Source organism: Sycon ciliatum, chromosome 1, assembly GCF_964019385.1.
Source record: "Sycon ciliatum chromosome 1, ocSycCili1.1, whole genome shotgun sequence".
Classification (NCBI taxonomy): domain Eukaryota; kingdom Metazoa; phylum Porifera; class Calcarea; order Leucosolenida; family Sycettidae; genus Sycon; species Sycon ciliatum.
The window spans coordinates 71,985,324-72,007,677 of record NC_088643.1 but is presented as its reverse complement, the minus strand read 5'-3'; the positions used below and the strand labels follow the sequence as shown (position 1 = coordinate 72,007,677).

The 22,354-nt window shown below is 46.4% G+C and overlaps 2 protein-coding genes and 1 long non-coding RNA gene across 3 annotated transcripts; 2 read left to right on the top strand and 1 right to left on the bottom strand.

Moving 5' to 3' along the window:
• Window positions 1-698: 698 nt before the first annotated feature.
• On the bottom strand, window positions 699-3,222 carry LOC135807095 (uncharacterized). The gene is made up of 3 exons (XR_010551453.1): window positions 3,157-3,222; window positions 2,829-2,860; window positions 699-1,005 (listed from the first exon to the last, which is right to left on the bottom strand). It is a non-coding gene; the product is annotated as an uncharacterized LOC135807095 (long non-coding RNA).
• Window positions 3,223-3,560: 338 nt separating this feature from the next.
• Window positions 3,561-5,291, top strand: LOC135806841 (uncharacterized). The gene has a single exon (XM_065321030.1). The coding sequence runs from the start codon at window positions 3,561-3,563 to the stop codon at window positions 5,289-5,291; it is 1,731 nt and encodes a 576-aa protein (XP_065177102.1).
• Window positions 5,292-15,942: 10,651 nt separating this feature from the next.
• Window positions 15,943-16,407, top strand: LOC135806829 (uncharacterized). The gene has a single exon (XM_065321022.1). The coding sequence runs from the start codon at window positions 15,943-15,945 to the stop codon at window positions 16,405-16,407; it is 465 nt and encodes a 154-aa protein (XP_065177094.1).
• Window positions 16,408-22,354: the final 5,947 nt, after the last annotated feature.

Below are 22,354 nucleotides of genomic sequence, written 5' to 3'. Positions count from 1 at the left end.
ACTCTACTACCAGCACAAGGCAGCAGTCGTACCACTCACTGCACTGCACTGCAGTACAACTACAAGTCAAGTCCAAAAGGAGCCGCCTGCGTCCGCAGACTCACGCCGCACAGCACGTAGACGTGGACGTGTTCAGTCCACGTACGTCAGTCACACGACAGCCCGCCGAAAAAAAGTTACGGTCGGGCTGAAATTGTATGGTCGGTCGGGTGAGTCGAACCACACACCTTCTTTAGTTTGGCCTTATGGCAGTTTTCTAAAAAAAGTTATTGTGTTCTTGTCAATGGACCCCGTCTAAAAAGTAAGAAATTAACGAAATGTGATAGCTGAAAATTAAAATTTCACACAAAACCTCACAATAATCACAACACTTGAAATGCTGCTTTCAACACTAGACTTGTACTCCACCAACAATTGGCAACATGCATGCATAGGAAAGAGGATCACGAGGAGAAAAGGTCATCTAAGAACACAATAACTTTTTTTAGAAAACTGCCATAAAGCAGTTTTTATTGCTATAATTTCTTCTGTTTTTTCTGTCACCAATCAATGAAATGCGCTATCAATATGTAAATGATGGCCTTCACATCATATCAATACCGTATTATACGCATTGATGTGTGCAAGCCTTTTCTTGCAGAAAATGGGACTAGCATGTTCTTCTGCGGGGATACATGTGAATAGTGGTGGACCGTGGTGATACCTTTTTTATACGGAGGTCATTCTGTGCATGTTGCTGTAGCAGAATTTCATGACTCTGTCATAAAATTGTCTTGCCTTTCAGATATTTCAGATTTCCCCACCCTCGATCAGATTTATTTGAGAAATGTAACCAGGTGCGTGTCGCAGATGTTTTTGTTGATTCTGTGTTTATAATGGTTTATAATCATGGGTTATCGTGATAAGGTCATCCTGCACCATATTGCACTGAAATCGTAACCCTGTTGATGTCGATACAACTTTTGGAAGTAGTTCAATGACTTCGAACTGTTAGTCCACGATTTTCTAAAACAACACAGCAAAGGAGGAACAATAAACATGTATTAAAATGTAAACAAATAAATTGCTGAGTCCGACACCTCGTTCCAACAACTACACTGATCCTGAGGATAAAAGGGGCAAGGCTATGCTTGGAGGTACTGAGAGATAAACAAGGCACTCCATAATAATAGAATCGTACACATTTTTTGGTGAGTATGAACAGTCGAACCTCAGGGTTCGCAGCCAACCAAGCACACAAAATTCCAAACTTTTTCCAAACTTTTTCCAAACCAATTTTAAGAATTTCCAAACCCACTCGTGCAGGAAAAATAAATTATGAATCTCTTCTGCAGGACTGTATTCTCCACTACGAGTACAACCAGGGAGTAGTAAAATCCTCCCTGGTACCACTACCATCAACAAATTCACCAAGGTGCATTGCAATGGTATCGCCTTCAGCAGCTAGAGCCCCCGAAAATAGCAGGGGAATTCATACGACGAGAGTTCTCCTCCGTAAGTTCAAATCCGCCTCCAGAAGGGGTTCCAATGAAACATTTACATAGCTGGTGTTCGTCTCAGCGCAAAAGACGGCTTCATCCTCGCCAGCAAACTCATCTGAGTGCGAAAGGACCTCGCCATCCTGCTGTCCCGACTTCAAAGAATCAAAGTCGAGCGCCAGTAACGAAAAACGGCCAAATAAAAGTCATCACCGGCCGTGCTTGAGCTGCACTGAAATGACTGGACGAGACTCGTACATCAGTGAACACCACACATCGCCAGCGCGTCTTCTATCGCGGTAGTCAAAACGGCCACTTGCACTGCAGGAGTGCAGCACATCCACGGCCAAAAACTCGAAATTCCAAACTTTTTCCAAACTATTCCAAAAGGAGTGCCTTTTCAAAACTTTTTCCAGACCTGGAAAAGTGAATTATAAAATCCAAACTTTTTCCAGACTTCCAAACTTCGCTGCGAACCCTGGAACCTCTTTGGGACGAACACCAAGGGACCGATGGTATTTATTCTGTGAGTTTGTCTTAACCCATTCTATAACCAGTGAATACAATTATTTCTCCAATAGACATACGAATAGATTTCTTCTACAGCGAAAGATTCTAAGCCACACCAACTCATTGACTCGTCTCGTATGAAACAAATGAGTCACTAGAGAGGTTCTGCAAAACGAAAATGCGTACAAACAGTCGTTCCACGTCCTGAAGTGCGAAACTTCGCAACTTTGGACGCGAAACTTGCAGGGAACGCGAAATGAACAGTCGTACACACTTTCGTGAGATCGGGTCATGGCGTACGTGCACTTGGCCCGCGCAAACTACGAAAACGTGCAGAACGCAAAGTTTGTGCAAAAAATCGTACACACTTTCGCAATGACTGTCGCGAAACTTCGTTCGAATTTTCGTTTTGCAGAACCTCTCTACTGAACGTTTCTTTAGCAACATGACGGCAACTGAAACAGCAACAGAGAAAGTACGATACATGTACAGCACATTCTTGCAGGTACTACAAACAGATTGCAGATCGTAATTCTTGCCTTGGCGGCACGAAACTTCATTTGGGGCAGTGCAATCTCGGCGGAACTCACAAATAATAAATCAAACAGCCCAGACTCGAGTAAACAAATCTAATCATACAAGTTTACTGAACCTCTCCACAATGGAGATTTTCCCTGATATGCGAATTTATTTTGCAAACTCGGTCAATGGGTCCTTGAACCTTTCCCTCCAGATTGGGAACTGCCAACGATAGTATGCCACTGACCAGTGCCTTACTTGTAACGTACCAATGTACAATGAATATGAGTATTTCGACAACACATCTAACATAAGCCTTACCGTCAAGAAGGTGAACTCGCGTTCTTCGCACACTGTAGACAAGGGCAAAGAGATAAAAATGGATCTAAATCCGAATAAAATCAGCACACGTTTCCGTAAATGAAAGGGTGAGCATAAGCAAATGAATCGAAGGAAACCGGTCAACTCAGAGATCACCTGTCATCGAGTATTCCGTAAAAGGGGGCCTCGGCAGCGGAAAAGCTAAATTTAGAAAAGAGATCCTGCCAGCTTTTCCATTATTTATTGCATTCCGCCGAAAATGAGCACACTTTTCGTAAATGAAAGAGTCAACACAAGCAAAAGAATCAAAGGTAACTGGTCAACTCACCTGTCGATATTGAGTAATATTCCGCGAAAGGAGGTCTCAGCAGCGCCGAAACGAAATAAGCCAGGCCAGGATCTAATAATAATAATAATAATAGCACATTTCGCGTAGTAGAGCACTAAATAAAGAAATTCAGTGTTTTTTCCGCTTCTGTCTTGTGAGCATCATCAGCTAGGTGTAGTAGCTGCTGATACCGATTTCTCGCCGGGTGTCGAGCTGCACAGTTTCCTCCAGTCTGTCTTGTCTGCTGCTTGCTGTCGGCACCTGGAAAGGTCTTCCATGGTCTTCATTGGCACACCCAGCTTATTCAGCTGAGCAACCAGACTTGTGGCCAGTGTCCTTCTTACCTGACTGTCAAAGCTTGTGACATCTAACGTTTCAATAACTTTCAATAACTCTTCTGAAAAATGCTACCCCGGGGGTTTCGTTTCGCCACGTTCAACGTGCGCGGACTTTGTTCTGCGTCGAAGCAACAGCAACTAGCTCGTGACATGGACGCCTATCGTATTGATTTCTGCGGACTTCAGGAGCTCAAGATGACAACGACCGTCGATAAGCCTCTCGGTGATTCGCATCGGTTTGTCAGCTTCGGTCAAGCAGAGGGCCGGCATGGAGGTAATGGATTTGTCATATCGAACATGCTCAACAAATTTGTATCAACATTCAAAAAAATTTCCGACCGAGTCGGAACTGTCGACCTCTCCATTCCGCAAGGCAAGGGCAATACCTTACCTGTTCGTTTCGTCGTGGCATATGGCCCCACAAACCCAGCAGCGCAGAGTAATCCTGAGGTTCGTGAAAGGTTCTATGATGCCTTGTCCACAGCCTGGAACAAGTGCAGTGGAAGAACACTCGTGATTGGGCTTGGTGATTTTAACAGCAAGGTCGGAGCAGGTGAAGCAGCGTGTGTGGGTCAATATGGCAAAGGTGTAAGAAATGACAATGGTCAAGCGCTGGTAGAGTGGGCTAACATGCATCATCTGGTGTTGGCTAATACGCTCTTCCGCTACTCAATGCGCTATAGAACCACATGGACTGGATGCATGGCATCCCCTGATGGCCTCAGGAAAATGATCCACAACATGATTGACTACATCATGATCCCAAAGCGCTACAAGCCACTAGTTGTGAGAGCTCGTTCGTATGCTGGAACCGAGACATTCAGCGATCATAAAATAGTCATTGCGGACATGGAACTGACTGGTCTATACCGTGTACACATTGCCGCAGCAGGCAAGGCCGCTGCTCCCATCGCAATCCAGAGACTAGAAAACGCTGACGTCCGTAAGGAATATCAGTCCAGCCTCTGCCAGAAACTGCGTGAACAACCTGCATTTTGTGGGTCATCTGACAGTGGCTCCGTGATCAGTACCTGGGACTCAACAGCGCAAGCGGTCATGGACGTGGCAGAGAGCACTCTTGGACGCATGCACAGAAGCGGTTCACGCAGGGTTTGTGTACCTAATCCAGAGGTTGAAACCCTCTCACGGCGCCAACGGGAAATCAGATTACTTCAGCAATCAGGCCATCACAATCCAGAAGAGCTAAAGAGGGAACGGAACTGCATCATGCACCAGATCAGAAATATTCAGCGCAGCGATGCCATGGAACGCCTGGATAGGATTGCAGAGCGGGTTGAAAAGGCACCTACATCTGCTCAGATGTTTACTGCAGCAGCGCAGCTAAAGAGTGGTAGTGGACAACGATCACCATTGATTGTCGAGCGAGCTGATGGATGTATTCTTGCTCATGCCACAGACAAGGCCAGTCGAGTTCGAGATCACTTCTCCTCACAATTCAGTGCCAAAACAGCAGGTGAAATACCACCGCCATCACCATACTCCCTCGCCACTCCCATCTCCGAATCTGAAGTCGCCACTGCCCTCAAGCGCCTGCGAAACGGGAAGGCCTGTGGTCCAGATAAAATCCCAGCAGAGCTCCTGAAATATGGATCCGAGGTGCTAGCGCCGGTCATAGCAAATTTCGTCAACGCTGCGCTCTCGCAGGGTGCCAATTTATCGACGGCTATTGGACCAGGAATACTCATACCTCTCGCTAAGCCTAACAAGCCCAAGGGTCCTGTAACCAGTCTGCGGCCCATCACTTTATTAAACTCTATCCGCAAGGCCAGGATCTAGGAGACGAAATATCCGAAACAGCTCATACAAGAAGCAGTTCTAAAGGAGGAAGTAATCCTCGCGCATGCACATCCGAACACGGACTGCACTGCATGCAACACAATGTCTGCCGTGCACGTGCACAGCACGCGGCTACCAACCGTTGGTAGATCTATACCGAGCACCTTACGTAGAGACTTACGTAGCCTAAGTGAAATACCGAGCACCTTACGTAGAAACTTACGTAGCATAGCGGTGTCGTTTTTCTTGCCATGTGAACACAATACTGTAAAAGCAGAAATTTTCGGTGGTGTAATATTTTCGGTATTCGCCAAAATCGGCGGTTCGGTAGCGGGAAATTTTCGGTAAAACCCATTTTCCAGGTAAGTGTACTAGTACTACATGTATACAGTATCGGGTGTACCGACAATTTCGGTGCGTTTTATTTTCGGTAAAAATTGTCGGCACCGAAGTTACCGAAAATAAAACACCACCGAAAATTTCTGCTTTTACAGTAAGGCCACCCTTTGTTACCACATCATTGTTTAACGTCCTTTTTTTCGCGAAAAGGTACGCGGGAGGGCGAAAAAAAAAAAGCCCATTCCAAAAACTGGAAACCCCAATCAAACATTTTGACCAGTAAAGCATGTGATATATACAATATTTCTGGGTCTAACGGCACTTGCAGGCATAGAACAACACTCTTTGATGGTACATTGGAGCACAGCGTCAACCATCAGCTGCTACTGAACGAACTTTTTAATTGTGGAGTTGGTGATGCGGCTTTGGCATGGTTCAAAGATTACCTGAGTGACAGGACACAGCAGCTCATAGCGCCGGACAATCTGATTCGTGCATCGTGCAGCCAAGGAGTGCCGCAGGGGTCTGTGTTGGGCCCAGTGCTATTCAGCATTTACGTAAGAGGCCTTCCTGGATGTGTGAGTGCCTCATCTGTACTTCAGTTCGCTGACGACGTCAACATGTATGCAGCTGGTGACACTACTGAAGAAGTCGTGGACAAATTGAACGGCGATCTTATTAAGTTATCGGATTATCTGAAAGGAAAGCGAATGAAATTAAATCCGGCTAAAACGAAGTTCATACTGCTCCACCGCAAGACCACCGATGTCCCGATGTCTGCCTATGTCACCATTGATGGTGTCCATGTTCCCCGCACGCAGTCTGCTCGCTACTTGGGTATTGTACTTGACGAAAACTTGACTTTTGGCCCACAAATAGACAACCTTGTAGGCTCTGTCAACAGGAAACTTGGTGCGTACCGCTTATCCCGCCATCTTCTGCCATACCATGCTCGGCGTACCTTCTATTTAAGTGTCATTCAGTCAACCTTGGAGTATGCAAGCAGCGCTTATATCCATTCCCTAAGTTCTATGAACTATGATAAGTATGTCCGTTTGTTCAATAGATCCCTCAGAATAGTATTTGGTTTTGATAAGTTTACCAGTGCTTCACACATTCTTAGCCTTTACAGCCTTTATCATATTTCGGTGCGCGTCAATTTGAAATTGTTCATTCTTTTGTTCCGGTGCATCCATAGCGGAACATGCAGCTCTTTGCTTCAAGAAATCTTTACCAGCCGCTGCTGTAGCTCTCACACCACTGCCACTACGAGATCCCAGGTGTCTTTTTCTTTGGCATTACCCCCAGCACAGAGTACGGCTGGCTTTTCTCGGATTGGCTATCTCGCTGCTGACCGGTGGAATATGCTGCCTTCCACTGTTCGTACTTGTACCGATTACCGCTCATTTATTCGCTCATGCATAACCTTCCTAGGGGCTCCCGTAAGAAGACCATAGGTCTGTGGGAAACACCCTAGTAAAATAAAAGTTAATAATAATAATAATAATAATAATAACATGCCTGATGAATCCAACAAAACAGGTACATAGCATGGAGTTAGCATGTCATGAATTCATTACATCTGGATTTTTACTAGGACACACACTGTACGATATTTAAAAGCCAACAAAAAAAGAAAAAGAACACAAGACAAAGGCATGCCCGGGAGGCAAGATTATAAGTTTAAGGTCATGATCGGCACACTGTGAAACTACACAATCATGTATTTACAACTTCGCATATTATTGGTACTACTACTTTCTTGTTTTTTTTTCCGGTCGGAGGCAAAAAGGTACGCGGGCGCGGACGTTAAGGTGGCAGTCTGGGTTCGCGGCCCGACCGCATGAACACAGCCGTAACTTCCATAATAATTGATGAATTTTGCTCAAATCTTGACCACATACCCAGTGTATTTCACTAAGTCCAATGAAGTATAAATCAAGCTCACACATGGGAATCCGCAGACACAATAGTCAAATCTGCGATTATGCCGTACCACCAATACCTTAGACGCAATATGCAAACGCAGAAAGAAGCTGGGTAGAAACTGAGTGCTCCACAGGATTTCCTTCACATATACCTAGGTGCTAAGTGGAGCGGAATTTTGAAATCATATTCAGAACAAAGTACTCAAGCTGTCAAACAAAAATCATGCAATCGCGCAAAATTTAGGTCCTCGATCAGTAGCACTTTACTCAAAGCTACTAGACAAATATAAAAATCCATGACACTTAGCACCTTGATAAATGCTCACAGTTTCCAAAAATGTATGGTTTATGGGGTCTGTGACTTACAGGTTCTTCGCTACGCTGTCTAAGAGGTACGGGACTCAGTGGAAAATGGAGAAAAAAGTGCTCTGTGCAAGTACAGATGGAGGTATGTCTGTCCAACTAGAACTTACTAGAACTTAGTCGAAGCCACCAGCTTCATATGTCAAACCTTCTTCCTCTTGCTGCTCATCCTGGATGCCCTTCCTGATCCTCCTTCGCTTCTTTCGTGACCTCTTCCCTTCTTCTGACTTCTTTCTGGCAGCATGTGCCTGTCTCTCACGGTCTAGCAGCTTGATGAGACGTGTCGTATGGTGTCCAGTAGGGAGGCCCATCTCGTCCAGAACGCGTTTCACTGCCACACCTCCATCATTGAACCAGGCCACGGCCAGGTAGACGCACATCTGGACAGTGGGAGCGGATGCAAAGCCTGTCTTTGGACACAACTGCCACACGAGTCCATTGAACGCTTCGTTGCGATTCTGCGTAGCACCCTTCTGGCAGCGCTCGAGCAAACTCCGGTCGGACAACCGAATGTAGACCGGCTTCAGTTCCTTCCATACTGCCTCTGGCAGGATATTGTGGTGGGCGTAGACATCACCACCTGCCTGTTGCTGCTGCCATCTACACCAGCTGTTAATTCCAGGCGGACAATACTGGTGCTGAGGTTTACTGTCGCTGGATGCACGATGCATGAGGGATGCCCATATGGCCCTGGCCATGGCTTGCAAGTCTCCGCTGTTGTTCCGCACAGCCATGCCATAGTAGGCTTGCAGCTTGTCGATCATGGCATCCGTGAGGCGACCACGTCCGCCTATAGTGCGCCCATCAGCAAGCTTCTTGCCCGCAAGGTTTTTCTTCAGCTTTCTTAGGCTGGTACCGATGCGTTTTTGAACGTGGCCGACACATTCCTCCTTGACTACAGGCACCTCGGGCCCATACGGACAAGCGTCACGCACAGCCTTAAAACTCTTGGTATCTCCATCACCAATGTAGGTGGTGTACCTCAGCTTGCGGCTCTCAAAGGACCTGGCCCACAGAGTCTTGGCGGCTGCACTCTCCATGGCAGGAGCTGATACAGTGGTGTTGACTGAGCAATCGTGTTCGGCAATCTGTCGATCATAGTCATCTTTGGTTAGCTCTCCCTTCTCTTTTCTAGACGCCAAGTGCGTGCACTTGTGGCAAAACTTTGAAAGCACTTCGCAGTCCACCACTTTGCCGACATCATATGCAATTATAGTGAAGGCTCCGAAGAGCGATGCGAATCCTCGGCGCATCCAGGTACCGTCATAGGAAGCAGCGATATCGCTACCCCCATCTGCTGCGGACACTGCTTTCTCAGCTGCCTCAGTCATGCTACGCTCAGCGACGCTCTTGGACGCGGAATGCAGGCCTTTAGCATGGCTGTAAAATGTCGACCGACTCATAGGTGATGGCATATTCAGTGCACCCGCCAGCTTTACCATTGATTGACGTCCACGGCCAATCAGTCGCATTCCGAATACTGCTCGTCTGTTCACCTCCCAGACCCGATTGAACTTCTTGGACATAAATTCGCTTGCTATGTCGCCGCAGTTAACACAGGAAAGCTCCAGGCATGATGCAAGGCCTCCCCGTTGCGATTCGCTGATCGTGACTGCGCCATTACAGCCACTGCAACAAACTGCAGCTGACAAAAGCTGCTGAAGGCACTCGAGATCAATCAGGCGAAATCCATGCGCCCCTTCCTCACACTCTTCATCCAAGTCACTGTCGGAGGAACTGCTGTCGACTTCACCGCCACTTCCATCACTATCGCTGTTTGAAGACGTGGCTTCAGCTGGCACTTCAAGGTCGTCATCAGACAGTGGCAAGTCAGGAATTTGTTCTGCAGGCGAAGGCTCACCAGAGGGAGCCTTCGGCGCCTGAGACACTCCATAGAACGTTCTTTTCCTTTTCTTAGATCGTCCGGGCTTTCCCTTGGCTCTAGACTTCCCCATAGTAGCCAACGAAGGGGTTAGCTCCAAGAAACAATTACTCCAAAACAATTACTCCAAAAGAAACTAGTTTCAACAGCAGAGCGATCAGCTGAGATCATGAGAGTCGAAATTTGAATTTTTTTGAATTTGCGCATGCGCAAAAGTTATCTTGGTTGCCATGGTGACAAACATCGTGCGCGGCTGTCAGTCTGCAGCGCAGAGGAGTACCAGGAGTCGCTCCAGAAAATTTTAATGAAATCGCTCAAAGATTGACGGTAAAAATCGGAATAGTGTGCAAACCTAAATTTTGTAGAAATTTGCTGATATTTCAGTATTTCAAAAACAATTGTGCAGACTTTGCGCGGCTATATCTCCGGAAGGAAGCACCCGATTACGCTCAAATTTTCAGGATAAACCCTTTGGACCATACACAAGACGCTGCCAGTGAAAAAATACAGAAAATCGAAACTTTGTTTTTTGACCCTCTGAACCCAGACTGCCACCTTAAACAACGAAAAAAGAAAGGGTGGCCTAATAGAAAAGCTGACAGGATCGCTTTTCTAAATGAATGGACTGTAGTACTAGTACAGTCAGACCTCGCTTATCCGGTCCTCTTTTATCCGGATCCCTCGCCATCCGGAAGAACATAATATTATATGCATACACTGTAGCTGGTTACAGATTTACAGTTTTCAGAGTGCATCCAGCATAACCAGTGTTCGATTATCCGGTTCCCTCGCCTATCCGGATATTTTTTGTGGAAAACGGATGTGTGCGGTTAAGCGAGGTCTGGCTGTAGTACTCAGTGAGTCACCGGTGCACCCTCTCTGCGCGCATCGTTTGAAAAGTGTAGATTTTCAGTAAATTTTTCGGTAGCGATGATTTTTGTGCGATCAATCGTTGTTGAACGTCTTCTCGGCTTTTATTTTCTGCAATTCTGGCGACCTAGCTAGAACCTGCTGCTAGTGTCCCTCTTCACTCGTTCTTTCTATGAAAGAGGAAGGCAGCCAGACTCGCAGAAGATTATCCAAGAATGCAATGTCGACTGGTGCTCGTACCATAAGAAGGGAGAAATCAAAGTCCGCTCTTGAATCATGCCTGAGTATTGGAAAATTATTTCAGAACACGCTTGTGTAGATTTCCTGCCAGTGCCACTGACATCTCGCGACCTTCAAATATTATAACTTACTTGCTCGATCATCTCCCGCACTGACTGGCAAACTCGTCAGGTAGCTGTGGATGGATCGATTCAGGGAGATCGAAGGTAAATACATCGAAGCACTTCAAACACGTTTCAAGACGCACTTCAAATTTTGTAATTGTGTCTTGAAAATTGTTTAGAACAATTCCACGGTACTTCAATACGCTGTTGAATTGTATCCTCTGCTTGGGAGTCTCGACTGTTTTATTGCTGCATGGCTTTCCTCAACACCGTTCACTGTACATGTATCGCGGAACGCAGATTGGATGGCATTGGAGGTGAATTTGATAATTTGTGACTGTGTCATCAACCAAGTGAGGACATCAAATATCAACAGGGACGCTCCGAAAATCACAAACGCTGCGAAATAGATATGAAATGGTCTTACACACTGGAGGGTATTCCACATTCATTGTGTCATATCTTTAGACTGTCCGAAAGTTTGTCGTGCCGTGCAACTTTCACAGACTAATCCGATAATTGGCATGTGGCCCTACTGGCACACACTCATGCGTATGCCGTTGAGTTTATCTATATGTGCACGCACATGTGTGTATACATATACAATTTTATTACGTATGCAAAATTAGGCTAACTACATGTACATATTATATGTGTGTGCACTCACTCCTATGACATAGAACGACAGTGCAGGCTATGTAAAGTCGCATCAATGTGTGTCATCTGGGTGCACGGTGTACATGCATGCGCGCTCACGCGGGCGTTTTGTGTGCGCGCCTGGCATGGCATAACGCCGTTCAGTATGACTAGTGTTGAACCGTGGTAATTTGCCCCCACCCCCTCTTTTTCTACTGGCGTTGGATATGCAACTAATGACATAAACTCGGTTGTTGAAAACGAGTGCCATGCACCACAATGGATTGACAATAATATAATACAAGTAGCACTGTAAAAGCGCTGGTAATACTTATATTGCAGCCATGGCAGTTGTGAGTAGCTTTCCAAGGCAAGCCTGCTGCAGAAATTATTGCACTCTGACCAGCTGGAGTGGCCCAGGACTGCCGGTTGTGGAGAACAGGAGTGATGCTTGTATATACGCTTGTATTTACATGATGTACACAGTGTACTTCGAAGTAACGTTAGGTGTATTACTTGTGTGTTCTTCTGCCTGTGCGCGTGTACATGTGCTGGTCAGTGTGGAACCGCCATCCATATCAGATCATACAGCTGCTATCAGTCTCAACAGCTTGTATCTGGCAAATAGGGTTTTAGTGACTCGATTTTGCTTACTGTGTTCCACAGAGTGGCATTGCACACAGCTACTTGATGTAATAGTAGCATCTTGGAAATTTTGATAGTTAGCTTCAGTAGAAACTTCTCCAGTGTGGCTCTTAGCTTCATTACCACGGAGACTAAGCATTCAAGTAATGCACGAGTGACTAGATGTGAAGTGAAAAGCCATTGGACCATACCCAGTGGAATACGCATTTAGTATAGAAGTATTTCTTGCTATGTTGGCAGCAAACACTGTATAATATAATAATTACATTACCAGTAGAAAGTGCCCAATGTGCATTGCTTCAGCACTATGTTTTGGACAAAGCAGTCAACAAATTCCACATCACTATCGGCTTCATGTTGGAGAAAGTTTTGAAAAACACTAGAGCATACATGTACACTCAATACACATGCTCAGCTACATGTATGGCATTTAGTATGTGGGCGACTTCAAAGTTCTATTTTGGTAGTTTGCTTCGGTAGAAACTCAGTGTCTAAACTTGATCCAAAGCTCTACTACTATGTTCTGAAGATGTTGCAATCAAGTAATGTAAGACACGTATCTGCCGCATTGGAGCTAGTTGTGAAAACCTTTAGACCATACACTCAATGCACATGCTCAGCTATGGCATTTAGTATGTGGGCGACTTCAAAGTTCTATTTTGGTAGTTAGCTTCGGTGGAAACTGCTAAAACTTGATCCAAAGCTCTACTACTATGTTCGGAAGATGTTGCAATCAATTATTGTAAGACACGTATCTGTCATATGGTGGAGTCTGGGGTTCTAAGGCGTAGGACAATGTCCCAGTGCAATGTGCTGATTCTTGAAATATGGCATCGTTTGAAACTTCAAAGTTTTATTTCACGAGTTACCTTCGGTAGAACCTGCTCAAATTTGCTACACAGTACCATTATTAGGTTATGATAGCATAACCATCGAATACAGGACAAGTCCAGTGTCAAATACTTGTGGGCGGGGCTAATATGTGGGACGTGTGCGCTGAAATGGGATGATTCCGAAAAGAGAAAAAAGGTCACCTTCTAGCAGAATTCTACCCACTTCTACAGCTTATGCTGATATTTAGCAAGTATACTACTGGCCTGATGTTGGACATCAAGAAAAAGGGGGAAACTACCAGTGCTACGGCCAAAAAAGTGGTTTTCCGGTATTTTTTGGCCTAAATTGGCAATTGTGAGTATGCTATGTTTGGCCCCTCCCCCGAGTGAAACCGGCCGGTAGAACTTGATAAAAATTTGTCTCCGTACACTAGATATCCAACGGAACAAAGTACAATCGTTTGTAGCCACGTTTCAACCAAAAAATTTTGGACCCGAGGGGTAGGAGCCACCTTAAAAGCAACACACAATGATGAGAAAACAAGAGGGGTAAACCATGGTACACACAATAACTGTAGTTACTTTATCAAAGCCAGGGAGTCGTCAAATATTTGACGACTCCCTGATCAAAGCTGTTGACTCACGCATACACACATACTGTCATACACACACATGTAGCGTCTCTGACGTTCTCGCATCATGATAATTATTATCATCATTTGTTTGCATGTACACGTCATAATATGACGTGTACATGCAAACAAAATTAATGATGATGTCAGAGGAAATATTATTTTCCTCATCATCACAAGCACTGATCACCATACTCTCGCCCAGGGAGTAGTACAATACCCGTATTGTACTACGAGTCGTACTCCCTGGCTCTGCTCTCGCCCACATTGTTTTGGGCTTGAAAGTGATGACGTCAAAACGGCCAGGGAGTAGTAAGTTGACATCAGATTTCTATTTTTGGATCCACTAAGGTGTGACTTTGCTATTGCCTCAGTATGTGGGTGCATAGCAACCCACTCATGTCGCATGCAGGTGTGACTTTTATTTCGCCACCAGTTGTAACCCCGCCCCCAGTAGCCAAATCAGTCAGTTTCACTGGCTACATCACCTTGCTGTGAGTAAGACCGCTTGAAATGTGCTTGGATCCATACAAAAACTGGATCCAAGTGGATCCAGTTTTTGAATTTGAAATTGTTGCTATGCTGTGACTGTTAGGGTAGAAATGCATACATTATGACATGTACATGACTTGATTGCGACTACTGTACTGTAGTACATGCACGTAAATGTAAGCCTCGTCATAAGCTATAATTAGATCTCCCATGCTTGTAACCTTGTTGTCAGCACTTCTAGAACTAGTACTTCTACCACTTCCTTTTAGTTAGTCAATCACGTCGTTGATTCCGGAATGTTCCATACCTTACAGTAATATGCCTGATGAGTAATGCTGCTGACTAAATTGCATATCTCACCTTCTAGAACACCTCGCTTAGTCATTATGTTTATGTTACGCAATGCTCACTTCATCTACATGTATAGCAATGATGATCTAGGTTTGCCTTCTCCACTATTCTAGAACTTGTAGAAGGATGATTTCGTAATCCTTGTCTTACCAACCTTAGTTCTCTACCTTCGCTATAAAAGCTGCTGCCTTTCTAGTTTCCTACGGACCAGTACGGGATTAGTTTCAGGCTAGATTACAGTGTATTACCTGAGAACTCTTTCTCTCTCTCTCAGAATAAGTGTGCAATTCCGTATGATAACCATTATCCATTACTGTACCCTCGTGCTCTGCTGACTGAACGTTTCGGGACTTAACATGACGTAGCACTTTCAAGCCCCTACCACACGTACTTCGCTACCATAATAATTATGTAATGTTTGGCTAGCATAGTTCCAATATACATTACGACATCTTTTGATGTTTTAAGCACTCCTCACCTACAACGCTATTGTAGAAAAGTAGTCTTTACTCATCTCTTGTAAGTTCTGTTTGCATCCAAACACTTCTTCCAAACAGCACACGTCAGATATCTAACAAAACAACAAACTTCATTGCACAGTCTTCTATCACAATCTCTTTCCTATAAACCTCCTTTCTCTTCACTTTCTTCATGACATTTAGTGTTCGCCAGTCTTGTAAAGATCTTGGAAACTAACACTCGTTGCACTGTATCTAGACTACTAAATTGGTGACCTCCGACGTGAGTAAAGTGCAATATGTCCAGCGACGATGGTTCTTCCGCTTCCGCCTCTGGAGCTTCAGCTGCCGCTAGCTCCTCCGCCCCGGCCCAAAACCAACCACTCGCCCGCAACGACCAACACGACGCACCGGACCGTCCGGTGTCTGCCATCACCTTCCGACTGCCGCAGTACTGGCCCGGCGACCCGCAACTTTGGTTTTTTTTTTTTTTTTTTTACTGAATACCACAGTACCATCAGATGCTGCACAGCGGGGGCGGTGGCATATTGGATGGAAGTGGGGGCGGGGCAAAAGTAACTCCTCCGACCAAAGGTCTCGGAATCATCGTTACTCCTGTGCGCCGATGCATAGGAGAAAAGAAACATGTGCATCCAAGAGGGAAGCACCGGCTTTGCAAACGATAATCTGGAGAATTTGAGATTGAGATAGGACAAAACAATAGTAAAAGCAGTGCACCGTAGGAAGATGGAGTGAACTGATAATCGGATTTTAAGGCTGAGCGAAGGGGATCAAAGAGGGGTAGAAGGGAGCTGGAGTGCGGTCAGTATAATTAGGCTGGTGTGTTGGCAGAGAATTAGGCTGGTGTGTTGGCAGAGATGTTTGCACAGGCAGAAGCGCATTTTGCCAACCATCGCATCACCAACCCGCGGGCCAAGTACAATGTCGTCGTTAGTTCGCTTGCTCCTGAATACGCCGCTGAGATTCGGGACTTGCTCCTAGCGCCGCCAGCCGAGGAGCCGTACCAAGTCCTGAAAGAGGCGCTCACCACACGCACCCAAAAGTCCGATCAGGCACGGTTGCGTGAGCTACTCTCGACAGCGGACATCGGGGACAGGGGACAGCCGACCAAGTCGCGTCCTCCGCGATCCGACGCATGCAACAGCTTTTGGGCAGTAGACCCGACTGTCCTGCGCGAGCTGTTTGTACAGCGTTTGCCCGTGACGGTCCGCCTGATTCTGGCTGCAACACCTGCAAGCCTCAGCCTGGACGTAGATGAGGCGTTTCAACCCGGGTTGAGTTCGACCCGGGTCAGATTTCAACCCGCCATGTGCACAAAGTGAATGGCGCGTTTACATGACGCATTGCGCTTGACCCGGGTTGAAATTTCGCCCCGGGTTGATTTCAACCCTCCCCCCAAGGGGGAGGTATATTACGTATCCGATTGCAACGACCAGGAGGCTGAAAGTAGTGGCTGCAAATGACCGATATCCGTCACTTGCAGCTCTGCATCGGAGGCCTGTAGCTGGCCTGAAGAGTTGTAAAATTACTCCTTCGTAGCCGGGCGAGTCAGAGCGAGGGCGATTCACGGCTTGGTCAAAAACTGTCGGCCTGGAACGTAAACGTCGATCTGCCGACACAGTTCACCTGGTTCACACGCCTGACCTGGCATGCTGCCTTGCGTGAAAGGAACATTTTTCGGAAAGCAAGCTTCTTCTCCAAAATTCGAAATTTCCTTCCAAAAATGCCGTCGTCCTTGACCTCGAAGCTGAATGTTGTTAGGATAGAAAATTAGCGAAGATGTAGCCGACCCATTCTGGCAAGCCGTGTGCCTTCTGGATATGCAGTTGTTCGCCATGGTCAACAATCTTCTTCTCCTTCGTTCGTACTTTCACTTTCCTGACAACGAATACAAGCGGCACCCATGCTCAGGTTAGTGTTTATTTGTCTGTCTATGCACATACGTGTAATACAATGTAATGTTCGTGCTGCAGGCACTGGCCGATCATGGAAATAGAGGAAGCAGCCAGCTCTCTTTGAATTCTCGTGCTTTCAACAAAAATATTGTACACACTTTCCTTGGCTTCTCTTTCCCACCGCCACCATGCATGCACAATCGAGCTTGCTTTAATGCCCTGCAGTGCAGAATGCTCCCACCACCGCAACTACCAGCACCGCCACCACCACCAGCAGCAGCAGCACCACCACCACCATGACCACCACCACCACCACCACCACCGTGACCACCACCACCACCACCACCGTGACCACCACCACCACCACCACCACCACCGTGACCACCACCACCACCACCACCACTGTGACCACCACCACCACCACCGTGACCACCACCACCACCGTGACCACCACCACCACTGTGACCACCACCACCACTGTGACCACCACCACCACCGTGACCACAACCACCACCGTGACCACCACCACCACCGTGACCACCACCACCACCGTGACCACCACCACCGCCGTGACCACCACCACCGCCGTGACCACCACCACCGCCGTGACCACCACCACTGCCGTGACCACCACCACCGCCGTGACCACCACCACTGCCGTGACCACCACCACTGCCGTGACCACCACCACCACTGTGACCACCACCACCACCGTGACCACCACTACCACCGTGACCACCACCACCACCGTGACCACCACCACCGTGACCACCACCACCACCGTGACCACCACCACCACCACCGTGAACACCACCACCACCGTGACCACAACCACCACCGTGACCACCACCACCACCGTGACCACCACCACCGCCGTGACCACCACCACCGCCGTGACCACCACCACTGCCGTGACCACCACCACCACTGTGACCACCACCACCACCGTGACCACCACCACCACCACCGTGACCACCACCACTGCCGTGACCACCACCACCACTGTGACCACCACCACCACCGTGACCACCACCACCGCCGTGACCACCACCACCGCCATGACCACCACCACCGCCGTGACCACCACCACTGCCGTGACCACCACCACCACCGTGACCACCACCACCACCACCGTGACCACCACCACCACCACCGTGACCACCACCACCACCGTGACCACCACTATAGAAGCATTGTCCTTCTTGGCTGCAAGAGAAAATAATAGTATGCCAGTGCTGTAATGCCCTGCAGTGCAGTATGCTCCCGCCACTACCACCACCACCACCACCACCACTATGGAAGCATTGTCACGCCCTATTCATCGATCCACAAGAGAAAATATGCCAGTGACTTACTAGCACCTCCATGCTGCATGTGGACCTGGACACAGCACTGTTCCCTCTGCAGGAATAGGGGCGGGGGTATTTCATTGTCCCTGCCTGAAGTAATAATGACTACATGACATGATGCCCAGCTAACTTTGCCAGTAACGAACGACCCTTGATCGGGCATGAGAAAAGTGTTGCTATTTGGGAGTTGTCGTCATTCACAGGGTTGAAAATATACGGCTATATTGTTACTAGGTCTGAAGATAGTGTCACTATCCGTGGGTTGTTATACCCGTGGTTGACTGCAGATACGTTTGGATTATTCTATGAGTATATGAAGGGTATATGTTCAATATTTTCCCGAGGACGTAGCACGAGGAAATTATGGGGAATGCAGTACATGTATACAATGGTGCAATCCATTTCTCCCAGGGCACTTTCCCAAGACTCCTCCCAATATTCATTCTTGGCGCGACCCATGTGAACTGAGCGGGGTGTATCGTTGAATATACCCCTCTCAGAACTGAACGTCTACTGATTGGCTGAAATCGCCCAAATCATACCGTGCCATGGATCAATGCATGTCAGGGAGTCGTAGCACCCAAGGAAACAACACGAGATCATGATACCCAAAATGATGTACTGTAAAAGCAGAAATTTTCAGTGGTGTTTTATTTTCGGTAACTTCGGTGCCGACAATTTTTACCGCAAAAATGCACCAGTACTAGCACCCTTACCTGGAAAGCGGGTATTACCGACAATTATTATTTCCCTCCACCGAACCGCCGATTTTGGAGAATTCCGAAAATATTACACCACCGAAAATTTCTGCTTTTACAGTACACAGATTGGATCCATGGAGATTCTACATGATCTGTGGTTTATGCAACTCGTGATCGCGGACTTGATCCACTGGCCCCAAGCATGGGTCAGTCAAGCGATGCTATATGCCAACATGTTTGTATCGCACTTGCCCCTAAGGCAGTAAGGGCAACTGTCACTGGCAGCCCGGGGTTGAACCCACATTATTAATTTGTGAAATTTTCTAGGGTGACACGAAAAGCTTCACGCACTGGGTGGTCACTCTCTATTCATGTATACCACTCTGCCAATAGTGCATAGCACTCTCTTTTGAGCTGCCCGGCTGGCCCTTGTTATGATTTAGGCTGAAAGTCTACCGTGCCGTCTCCCTTATGCTATGACTCCATAATGCATAACTTATGTACAGAAGAAAAAATCACGGGGCTCCGTTGATGAAATTCTGTTTTGTCAAGTGGGCCTTTTCTTATTATTGTGAATGGCGTGTAGTGCCGTAGTACAGTTCCTTTTGCTACATAACGTTTGCAGAAGTCACGTTTCAGCAATTGAACTACTTCGTAGGAAGATCTATGTCTCTGATCTTGTCATTTGGCCCGGCTGGTGCTGTGCATTAACAACCATTGTCAGGCACCCTCGAAAGACCAACAGCGATGAGTTCATGACCCAAGCATTATTTGGGCCGTTAAGTTGACTAAACGGGAGTGTAGCAAGCTTTGATCGGCGTACTTCCTTCCGTACGTAGTGAAATGTTGTCCGAGCTGGATAGATTCTATCTCCTGAGTGTAGCAAGCTTTGATCGGCGTACTTCCTTCCGTACGTAGTGAAATGATGTCCGAGCTGGATAGATTCTATCTCCTGCGGTTTAGTACAAAAGTTTCACACCTAATACTGTAGATTCGACGTCTCCAAGAAAAACCTCCATGGAGACTGGAAACTATAGCAGATCATAAATGACGCAGCAGCTCAGCTGATTTCCCAGCTCGTGTCTAGGTTCATGTACTTTGGTCAACGTGTTGTGGCAGACTCCATGTACAAAGCTGCATACTCTTGGGGTTATTGATTCTTGCTGATAATTCCATCAACGTTATTGCATAGATATGAACATCATAATCATTGAATGTTGGCAAGACCCAACAAGGTGTCCCTAATGACTTACATCAGATCTTCACAAAATGCACATACTGTAAGACATGATTGTATATAACGAGGAAGCAAATCTAACGTTTTAACGGATGACATTTCTTCGTTATAATAAGATCCGTTGAGTCCGTACTGCTTCATATATGCTGTGTGTGGATATGGCAGAATACTGCAAGATCGTTAACATGTCTTCTCGTTAACCTATGAATTTTGGACAATCGTTAAATTTGCGACTCGTTATAATAACATGTCTTACAGTTCATCTTGAAAAGCCATATTTTGGTTTCACATACACGTCTCATTTCTATCACAGAGATCAGCAGCCATGGGCCATTGGTGGCAATACTGGTAGGAGTCGCCCGAGGCTAAGCCAATAATTTCCGTTCTATACCCAATATACATGCCCGAACTGGGCACAAATCTTTCCCATTCCTTGGTGCTGACCCCTTTGATGCGCCCCCGAATCCCTTAGCATTATTAGTACCTCCAATTCATTTCGTCATCAGCTCACCGCATGCTCAGTACTGTGTTGTAAAGTATGCAAATTTTCGGTACTTTTAAATTGCAGCCTCCCCGGGGCAAAAACACATCTCGGCCACATTGAAATTTCAGCCTGTACTGCTGATGCCTGCATACACTGTCACATTGAACCTTGCAAAACAAATTTTAGGCTACAAATGCCCAGTAAATAAAAGGGGAGAAGGCACTGAACGAAGTGTCAACCTACGAATACAACCTCAGGGCAACAACGTGCTCTTTCTCTTTCTGCTTGTGTAAGCAGAAAGAGCACATTGTTGCACTGAGGTTGTATTCATAGGTTGACAGTTCATTCAGTGCCTTCTCACCTTTGGTTACGTAATCTTGTTACCTTTTGCGTTTCCTCTAGTAAATAAAAGGGGGTTGTCAAATGACAACCGCTCTATTCAGTTGCTATTCACTCTTGGCGCATGCGCTGGACGAAAAATTCTTTTATTAGTGATGTCGAAAAAGTATGCGGTTGTCAGTTGACAAACCCCTTTTTATTTGCAATTCAGTTGCGTGATGCCCACCACTTTCCGAATTAAAATGCACAGGCCGACAATAGCCGAAAATAAAATATGTGCCGAATATGCAGTACCTTGCGCACTCTGTTAGAAGACATTGGGGCTACTGGGAATGAATGCCCAAGTAAAATGATGAAGTACAGTAATACAATACTATAGGGAGTGCATTTGGCATGAATGCACCAAGCCAACTCTCCTATACAAACAGTATAGTGTTGCTGCCAAAAATATGATCAGCTAAAGTTGCCTTTTTGCATTATTATGGTTGAACTTTTTTTTCCTGTAGCCCCGTTCCCATGGTGTGGATTTAATCACGAAATTCGTTAGCAAGACTAAGAGGTTTTATGTGAGCTTACTATTATTCTACCTGCACTTGCTTTTATCTTTTTTGTGCAGGACTCTGAGAAGCTGGAGGGACCCCACAAACTTCAAGCATTGAGGATACAACTTTTAACCAAGAACCAGGCAACATGATGTGCATGTATCACATTCGCTGTGATTGCATCGTTTCAGGGTACACTGACAACATACTAGTACTTGTAGCTAGTCCTTGATTAGCAGCAGTGGCCTGAATTATTGCCTGGTCGCTATTCGTATAATCCTTTGGTGCTTACTCATCGCCTTGTTCTGTCTCTAAAATGGAGTATGGGTGTTCCGAGGCTTGTAATATTTGCTCAAGCCGCGCATTGGCATTGGTGCATGTCGTAAATGCCAGCCACTGCTGCCTAGCTCAACATGTTTTGTATGATGTAGAATGCGCTCTGTGTATCTACAATCGAGTGACCTGCTTGTGTGGGCTAACTGTAACTACACCAACAGTTGCACTAGTATGTGCACTGTGCTGGCACAGTGTATCATACTCAGTCTTGTCACTTCTCCCACGTTTACTGTATTGTTTAATTCACTGTACACATCTTGCCCAGCTCCTCTAAGGCCACACAGAATTAGTTTGTTGTTTTGGGCCACTACACTCAGCTCAGGGTGGTGTAAGGTTGGTCTGCTTCTCTCTTCCTTCTCTTCGACGTGTCCAGCCAATCATTCATG